Genomic DNA, 9,636 nt, shown 5'->3' on the forward strand with positions numbered 1-9,636 from the left:
GGAATGGAAACCATGTCCTCTGGATTGGCAGGCAGATTTTTAACCACTAGACTACTAGACCGGGGAAGTCCCACTGTGCATCATTTTTATCATAGTAGCGCCTCCTCTCGAGAAAACTGCTGTCAGAATTAAATGAATGAACATCTATAAAGCACTCAGGACAATTTCTGATATAAAAGATCAGATGCTGTAATGATAATATAATTATTACAAAATTATATTATTTTTAAGAGTTAATATAATTAATATATAACAGCCGCCTCACTGAATTGTCTTCCACTCTGCCTCCCGATGATCCATTTTCCATGCAGTAACCTTTTAAACCTATTAAATGAACCTTTTAAAATGTTAAAGAAGAGACTGAAGACTCACAGCAAACAAATCCAACGTGTGGATCTTGTTTAACTACTGATTCAAACAAACCAAGCATAATAAAAATATTTTTATGGAATAGGAGGCCTGGTATATAACTTCAAAAATCACCTGGGAGGAGTGGGTGGGGAAATGAGCCCAAATAATCCTTCCTTATAACTCCCTTGACTGCCAGGGTTTGCCAGATCTTGTGGATTATCAAACTGAAGACCCACCCATGAGGGGGTAGTTCACGATCATTCCTGTGCGGGGCGGGAAGGTGCACCGTCACGTAATGGTGCCAAGCAAGCCACCCTGGGCCTAGCTTCAGGAGCTCCAGCCAGGAACGCGGGGGCCCGGGAAACGTGGACACTGCCGCCCTCCCTGCCCCAGGGCCTTAGCATTGGGGTGCGAGGGGCTGAGAATCCTGAATCACCCAACGGCGAAAAGTGTCGGGCGCTGTGCAAATAACGTGACTTGCACTGGGCATCGGCTCCCTCTGAGCCCGGAGTCCCGCTTCCGCCCTCTCTCGAGGAAATGGCTACCCTTTCCTTGCCAATGCCTTTAAGGGGAGAATAGGAAGCAGGTTCTTGAAACTGATTCGTGAGACGGAACTCAAGCTCCCAGCGGAATTCTCGAAAAGAAGGGGAACATAAAAAGAGAAGGCTGTCTCAGTGATCTCCGAGTTAGGTTAACTCCTGCACGTGCTTGACCCCAGTCAGCCACCGTAGGCCCCGCAAGCCGCAGAACACTTTCCTCCGGTCCTTCGGCCTGTTAGCTGTGCGCCTGCTCGCCAACTCGCTGGCCTGGCGCACCCACCCTCTCCTTCCTCTCCATCTCCTCCGCAGCAGCCCCCGCGAGCCGCGACTGCGCATGCGAACTGACGCCCCCAACGTCTCGGCGTGGGAGGAGGGGATGGAAATGAGGCTGGGCCCAGCAGCTCGCGCGCGCTCCCTCCTTTTCCCTCCCGTCGTTGGGCGCGCGCCGGGTGGTGCAGCTCCCCAGCATCCGAAGGCAGCTCTGCAGTGGCCACGGCCGCCGAGGGAGGGGCCCGGAGCCCCGCCCCCAGGGAGGGGCCGTCCGCAGGTGAGGGGGCAGGGGTTCGGACCCAGACACCTGGGTCTCGGGAAGTGGAGTTGGGCCTGCACGCCACAGTTCCCGGAGAAGGACCCACTGGGGTCCTGATGCATAGGTTCCGGAGGGGCTGCATTGCCGCCTGAGCCTTGGGAGGGTACATTGATGCCCGAATGCCATGATCCCAAGGGGTGCGTGAAGGCTCGGACGCTTGCGACCTCGAGGGAGAAGTCCATTATGGGTCTCTGGATCGCAACACACGAGCCACGCTCTTTCTGTGTCTTTCTCCAGGTCTCCCCTCTCCTCTCCACGTCTCCAGCTCCACTCCGGGGTTGAAAGGCAGTGCACGCGGCGTCAATGGACTGAGACTGAGCCAAGAGCCGGGTAAAGCTACCTATTGGGTGTGTATTCCCGCACACAGAGCTCGTAGGCCCCTCCCCTGGGACAGAGTTGCTGAGCAACCGACTTCGGGCCTTAATTGTATAGCTCCACCCATCCGCGGCCGGTCCCGCCCACCCTGGGCTTAAGCCCCGCCTGCTCCGCGCCCGGGGCGTCTGGGAGTTAAAGGAGTAGAAGCCCCACCCACTCCGCCGGAAGGCTCAATCGCGGGGTCTAGGTTCCAGACTGCTTCTGGGTCGGGTTTGCGTAACCCCGCCCTCTGCGCCCTTAGGCTCCACCCACCCTCGCCTTCTAGGACCCGACGTGATAGACCCTGCTCCTGAACAAACTAACCCCTGAATATGGGCTCTCAGTCCTATCCCCAACAGCCTGATAACCCCCGGCGTCGCCCCCTCTCCCGGCTAGGTCCTCCCTCTAGGTTTCTGGGTCAGCAGGATGCTGGAGCGAGAGACGGAGTCTGCGGCCGGGGGCGCCGAGCCTAGTCCCACTGACAAGGAGCCTGTGATCAAAAGAGAAGGTGAGGGCGTCTCCACCCGGGGTTGGGGGCGTTCTCCAGGAATTGGGGCCAAGAGAGTCACGTATTGTGGGAACCTTAGGATGACAGTTTGAAGGCCCAGGGTGATAACCATTTCGGATCCCCAAAACGCAATGTTCTGGGGAATCCTCCAGGTTGTCTTTGGGGGACCTCAGTGATCCTCTGTAGGGATTTCAGGGTTATCACTTGGGAGGATACTGGAAACGAACACTTTAGTGGCTTTGGGAAAGCTTAGGTCTGAGGTTCCAGAGACGTAACTCTTTGGAGCCTGCCTTAGGAGAATGGATGGCAGTGGGTGAGGAACAGGATCAAGCCATTTGGGGAACCTCAATATGACCCTGTTGGTGTCCAGATACCCTAGAATGTCAAGGTCTAGGGGGAGTCTGGTCTAGATTCAGGGCATTGGCTGCTTTCTGGAGCCCACCAACCCGCCTGTTCCCTAGCTCCCGACCAGGGCCCGCCGCAGAAGCCCAGCCAGTCTGTTCCAGAGCCCGCTGCCTCCACGGGGGCGCCTTCCCGACCCCGTCGGCGACCCCCGCCCCAGCGCCCGCACCGCTGCCCCGACTGTGACAAGGCGTTCTCGTACCCGTCCAAGCTGGCCACCCACCGGTTGGCACACGGCGGCGCCCGCCCCCACCCATGCCCCGACTGCCCCAAAGCCTTCTCCTACCCCTCCAAGCTGGCTGCCCACCGCCTCACGCACAGCGGCGCCCGCCCGCACCCGTGCCCGCACTGCCCAAAGGCCTTTGGCCACCGCTCCAAGCTGGCAGCCCACCTCTGGACCCACGCGCCCACCCGCCCCTACCCATGCCCCGACTGCCCCAAGTCCTTCTGCTACCCCTCCAAGCTGGCAGCCCACCGCCACACGCACCATGCCACCGACGCCCGCCCCTATCCTTGCCCACACTGCCCCAAGGCTTTTTCATTCCCCTCCAAACTGGCGGCCCATCGCCTGTGCCACGACCCCCCGACCGCGCCGGGCAGCCAGGCCACGGCGCGGCACCGCTGCTCCAGCTGCAGTCAGGCGTTTGGCCAGAGACGCCTCCTACTCGTTCACCAGCGCAGCCACCAGCCGGAGAGCCCCGGGGAGCGGGAGTGAACGCTCCTCTTGGCTCACTGGCTCCTTCTGCTGCCAGCCCCCGTCAATAAAGAGGTGGCATCTCTAAGCCAGGCTGTATGGACTTGCCTCTTCCAGGTAGACGAAAGGGAAGTTGACCCCGCATTGGGCTCAAACTTAGAGGCGGAGGAATCCTTTGTTTGGGGGAAAGTAAAGTGTCATCCATAAGAGTTTGCACTGAGTCCCAACCATGGACCTGGAGGTGTGGTTAGAAAGGTCTTGGCTCTGGTTTGCCCCCCACCTATTCATATGGCAAAGGTTAAACTGCTAGCATTGTGTGCTGCTGAGGAGTGTGGAGACAAGCTCTCCTTGTGAGTTTAAATTAGTGCCTCCACTTTGGCCATTGACTGTGTGTGCGTGTTAGTCAGTCGTGTCCGACTCTTCGACCCCATAGATCCCTGTAGCCCACCAAGCTCCTCTGTCTATGGAATTCTCCAGGCAAGAATACTGGAGTGGGTAGCCATTCCTTTCTCTAGGGGATCTTCTTGACCCAGAGATTGAACCTGGTCTCCTGCACTGTGGGCAGATTCTTTACCGTCTGAGCCACCAGGGAACCCCCGACTATAGGTGTAAAGAAGTTTGAATGTGTCTATGTTCATGTCAGCTATTCCACGTCTAAGAATTTATCCTAGCACTTGGGGAAAAAAAAAAGGATATAAGATTAAGGACGTTCACTGCAGTACAATGGTAGTGCCAAAGAGGAGAAATAACCTGAGTGCCCATTGATAGGGGACCAGCTAAGGAATTACAGTGCAGCCACAGAATGGAACATGTAGCTGCAGGGGGGAAAGTCAGCTCTACATGTACTGACATGTAGAATTCCCAAGGCATACTACATCACAAAAGCAAGCACAAAGGGTGTACTACCAGAAGTATAAAAATTTTTTTAAAGCCCAAGCTTTGGAGCCATCTTTGACCCACTACTTAAAAGCCTCAGGGCCTCAGACAAGTTTTGTGATTTCTCTGGACTTAGATGCTTTATCTATAAAATGGGAATTTTTTTTTAAATTTTGGCCACACTGCACAACTTTCGCAATCTTAGATACCCAACCAGGGACTGAACCCAGGCTGCTGGAGTGAAAGTGCCGAGTCCTAACCACTGGACTGCCAGGGAATTTCCAAATGGGAGTATTATAAGGCCTTTACAAGCATCTTTTTGGGCAAAGATGGTTCCCCTTTTGGAGCCCGTTTCTCCTGCTATAAAACAAGGATGACTGAGCTAACAAGGATGACTGAGCTAACAGTGGACTGCTCTTCATTCTACAGACATGTATTAGGCAGGTACTGTGAGCTGGGCCCTGCACAGGGTGTTAGGAACAGGACAGTGGACAAGACAGACCTGGTCTAGTGAGGGGGTGGACACCAGCCAGAGTTGCAAAAACAAGAGAAAGAAGCCAAGGAACTTCTCTGGTGGCCCAGTGGCTAAGACTCCATGTGTCCAATGCAGAGTCCCCAGGTTTGATCCTTGGTCAGAGAACTAGATCCCACCAGCTGCAATGAAGATCAAAGAGCCCATGTGCTGCAACTAAGACCTTGTTGTCCTTCAGTGGCTAAGTCGCATCCTACTCTTTGTGACCCCGTGGACTGCAGCACGCTAGGCTTCCCTGTCCTCCACTATCTCCTGGTGTAGCCAAATAAATATTGTCTAAAAACAGTACTGTACAACATATAGGTTAAAAAAAAAAGTAAAGAAGCCAAGCCCACTTTGAACAAGTAGGCGAGCCTCACCTCCCCCCGATTCGAACAATTATTACACAGCTGTCATAATGAGGCCGGTGATGTTGGCTTGGGAACAGGCTGGAGGGACGGCACTGCGAGCTCAGAAACAGACCTGTGCTTACAAGGTCCTGTCAGGAGATGCTCCCCACCTGTATACTCAGAGGCTGGCAAATTTTTTCTGTAAAGGGCCGGGCAGCAGATCTAATTAGGTTTTGCAGGCCATACAGGGTCTGCCATCACTGCCCAGCTCTGCTGCTGTGCTGCAAAAGCAGACAGCCACATTAGGATATAAGGATGAGCGTGGCCGTGTTCCGATAAAATGTTATTTACAAACAGCCAGTGGGCGGATTCAGCCCATGGACTGTAGTTTGCCAGTCCCAACCACAGACGAGCCGGGGCAGAATAGCTAATCTGCAAATGAGCTGAGAGATAAGAGAAGAAAATTAAATGAGACCCGGCAGAATAATGGTCCCCCAAAGACGTCCACGTCCTAATCCCTGGAACCTGAGTTTGTGTTGGCTTCCACACAGCAGAGGGGACTTTGCATACATGACAAAGGATCTCATCTTGAGATGGGAGATTATCCTGATTATTCCAGTGGGCTCAATGTAATCACAAGGGTCCTTACATGGGAAAGACGGAGGCACAGGAGCCAGAGATGTGACAATGGAAGCAAAGACTGGAGTGATGGGGGGCCACGAGTCAAGGAATGCAGGCAGCTTCTCAAGGCTAGAAAAGGCGAGGAAATGGATTCTCCCCTAGAACTTCCAGAAGAAACACAACAAAATAAAATTTTAAGTACATACATAAAATTAAAAAAATTTTAAAAGACAGAAGGAACACAGCCCAGACATCACCAAGTTTTTACCCCAACTTAGACTGATTTTGGTTTACTGACCTCCAGAACTGTAAGAAAATAAAGTTGTATTGTTTAAATCCTGTGATCTTGGTAATTTGTTACAGCAGTGTAGAAATGAATACAGCTCTCCACCTTACAGCATACACAAAAATTAAGTTCCTAGTGATTTAAGATCTAAGTTTGAGACACAAGACTCTGGAGCATTTGGATGGGAATAAAAAAATATCTTAGTAACCTCAGAGACAGAGAAACTGACACAAAAAGTATAAATTGTAGAGGAAAAGACTGGTGATTCTGATCATAAGCAAACCAAGTTACAACTATGATAAAGATACATAAAGGTTGTTTTTTTTGTTTGTTTTTTTTTTTTTTTTGCCCCATCATATGGCATGTGGGATTTTAGTTCCCTGTCCAGGGATCAAACCCATGCCCCCTGCTTTGGGGATGCAGTCCTAACTGCTGGACCAGGAGGGAAGGTCCAAAGATACAGTATTATAAGTGTATGCATGCTAAGTCGCTTCAGTTGTGTCTGACTCTTTGCAACCCTATGGACTGTTCCCTGCCTGGCTCCACTGTTTGTAGGATTCTCCAGGCAAGAATACTGGAGTGGGTTGCCATGCCCTCCTCCAAGGGATCTTCCCAGGGATCAAACCTGTGTCTCTATGTCTCCTGCACTGCAAGCAGATTCTTTAGCAGCTGAGCTACCAGGGAAGCTCATTATGAGTGTATACCTGGCATATGCTGTCAGATACAGAGTTAGGAAAGGTCTTCTTGAGGAGCTATTATTTGAGCTCGGATCTGAAAGGTAGGGAGGATGGAATGTGAGGTGGTTTGTGGAATCTCCAGCATCAGGCTCCAGACAAATGAAAACGAGGCCACAGGATGGTGGGCTCCCCTCCCTGGGGGAGGGACAGCCAAGGGGCAGGATCTCTCCTCGGAAGTCGGCAGCATGGCCTGTGCCCATGTTTACCATGGAGCCTGCCTTGGCAGGTCTTCTGGGAAGCAACCACACCGCTATCCGAATCTCAAGGACACAAACTCATTTGGGATGTGTCCATCTGGTCCAACCTTAGCTTGTCTAGACCAGAGAGCTGACTCCTGGAGAGATGGGATTTGGTCATACCCAAACAAGAGGACAGGGCTTCCCAGGTGGCGCTATTGGTGAAGAACCCAGCCTGCCAATTCAGGAGACACACGATAAACGGGTTTGACCCCTGGATTGGGAAGGTCTCCTGGAGGAGGGCATGGCAACCCACTCCAGTATTCTTGCCTGCAAATTCCTATAGACAGAGGAGCCTGGCAGGCTACAGTCCATGGGATCAGAGAGTCGGACAGGACTCCGCACACACACGCATCATGCCCCTGGTGCTGGAGATTCCACAAACCACCTTGCATTCCACCCTCCCCACCTCTCAGATCTGAGCTCAAACAATAGCTCCTCAAGGCCTAACTCTCAGACAGGACTGCGCACGCATACAAACAAGGGGGCAGTGTTGAGTCGGTGGGTTCCGTTTTCCTGACATCCCAATGCCCTGCTGCTCCTTGCATGTGTTCCTGCCTTGCTTTTCCTCTGCCTGGAATGGTTCCCCCAGACCCTCCCTTGCTTCTTCCGAGTCCCTGCCGATGGGTGAGTGCTCTGAGATGCCTTCCCCATGACCCTGGCACTCTCATCGCTGGATAACCCCACCCAGCTTTTTCTGCTCACACGGGGTTTATTGCCATGCTGCAAGACACTCGCCATCTCTGACCCCAAGCAGAATGTCAGCCCCATGAGAGCAGGGACTCATGTCTCATTTGGCACACCAGAGCCCCAGTGTGTGGGTGTGCTTGGCACAGTAATGACCCCCCAAAGACACCCACAGCCTAACCCCTGGAACCTGTGGATATGTTACATGGCAAAGGTGAATTAAAGAGAGCATAAGGGGGCTTCCCTGATGGCTCAGTGGTAAAGAATCCACCTGCCAATGCAGGAAACACATGTTCGACCCCTGACCTGGGAAGATCCCACAGGCCTCAGAGCAACTAAGCCTGGGACCACAACTATTGAGCCCATGTGCCCCAACTGTTGAAGCTCGCCCACCCTAGAGCCTGTGCTGAGCAATGAGAGAAGCCACCGCAATGAGAAGCCCGGGCAACTCAACTGGAGTAGTCCCCACTTGGTGCAACAAGAGAAAAGCCCACACAGCAACGAAGACCTAGCACAGTCAGAAATAAATAAAAGATTTTAAAGACAGCATAAGGAAGGAAGGTTGCTAACGGGCTGACTTTAAAACCGGGAGATTATCCCAGGTTATCCAGGTGGGCTCAGCATAATCCCAAGAAGTCAGTGTCAGAGTGATGCAGCGTGAGAACAACTCCACCGGCCGTTGCTGGCTTTGAAGATGGAAGGGGCATGGGTCATGGGCTGGAAGTTGGGAAAGATAAGGACATATTCTCTCCCAGAGGCCCAGGAGGAGCAGAGCCCTGCCTGTGCCTTGATGGTTAGCCTGGCGAGACCCATTTTGGACCCCAAATCTAGGTTATAACCTTTAAGACAACAAGTTTGTGGTCATTTGCTCCCCAGCTCTGATCCTGCCCTTTGCCCTCCCTAGGATGAAGTTCGAGCTTCTAGGCTCCCATCCACTGCACTGCAGGGCTGCCCTGTCCTTCTGCTTTCTACAGTGAGGGAAGGCTCTCCATCGGCACTGTCCAGAGCAGCAGCCAGTGGGCACTGGAAGTACGGCCAGTGTGGCTGAGGAAGTGAATTGTTCATTTCACTGTTGCCAAGTTTTTGTTTTTTGCCACACCGAATGGCATGCAGGATCTTAGTTCCCTGACCAGGGACTGAACCCATCTTCCCTGCAATGGAATTGCATAGTCCTAACCACTGGACCACCAGGGAAGTCCTAAAGGTGGTTGTGTTTATTTTGTTTTGTACTTTTTTGGCTGTGCTACATGGCATGCTGGATCTCTCCCAACCAGGGATTGAACCCATGTCCCTGCATTGGGAGCACAGAGTCTTAACCACTGGACCACCAGATAAGTCCCCCATCCCACCCCCACCTTCTACCCTGATTCTCTAACACCCAGGTCAGTTCCCACCTTAAATATGGTGGAGCCTTAAAGGGGGTCTGGGATTTGTGGAGGGTGATTTAAATGCCCCTTCCCTAGCTCTCCCTCCCAAATGTGGTGACGTCAAACCAGGCTGGAGATGGTTTCACAGCTACTTCTGAGAGCCCTGGAGAAAGGGAAATGTCCTTGGCCCAGGGGAACTGAGACTTCGAGGGAGGCCACCCCCTGAGCATCCCAGGACCCCTAGAGGGACAACCGAGATACGGGGATGGGCTCTGGGGATCCAAACCAGCTGAGGGGTGGTGCTGAGTGTCAGATTCCCAATCCCCTGCCACCTGCTGCCAAAGCGGGGAGGCACCAGGGAGAGTAACAAGAAGCTCCTCCCCAACCAGGCCCCGGACAGAGAGCTCTTCCGCAGACTCGAGGACAGGAGTCATCAGGTGGCCCACAGACCCGGCCTTCAGAGGCGAGTGGAACCAAACCTGAGACAGAAAGCAGGGAGCCTGAGAGGGTTCTCAGAAGCGCGAGAGG

General features: G+C 53.1%; 1 protein-coding gene across 4 annotated transcripts; it reads left to right on the forward strand.

The window, feature by feature from the left end:
- Positions 1–1,085: 1,085 nt before the first annotated feature.
- ZNF575 (zinc finger protein 575) lies at positions 1,086–6,131 on the forward strand. Of its 4 annotated transcripts, none has more exons than XM_055552776.1 (4): positions 1,086–1,437; positions 1,717–1,826; positions 2,230–2,341; positions 2,803–6,131. In XM_055552776.1, the coding sequence occupies exons 3-4, from the start codon at positions 2,260–2,262 to the stop codon at positions 3,456–3,458; spliced, it is 738 nt and encodes a 245-aa protein (XP_055408751.1). In that variant the 5' UTR covers positions 1,086–1,437; positions 1,717–1,826; positions 2,230–2,259; the 3' UTR covers positions 3,459–6,131. The 4 variants fall into 4 exon arrangements, with proteins under 4 accessions (XP_055408751.1, XP_055408752.1, XP_055408750.1 ...); XM_055552777.1 differs by having other exon boundaries at positions 1,717–1,809; XM_055552775.1 differs by lacking the exon at positions 1,086–1,437 and adding an exon at positions 1,482–1,616.
- The last annotated feature ends 3,505 nt before the right edge of the window (positions 6,132–9,636 follow it).

The sequence above is a fragment of the Bubalus kerabau genome, chromosome 17 (genome assembly GCF_029407905.1).
Source record: "Bubalus kerabau isolate K-KA32 ecotype Philippines breed swamp buffalo chromosome 17, PCC_UOA_SB_1v2, whole genome shotgun sequence".
NCBI classification, from domain to species: Eukaryota; Metazoa; Chordata; class Mammalia; order Artiodactyla; family Bovidae; genus Bubalus; species Bubalus kerabau.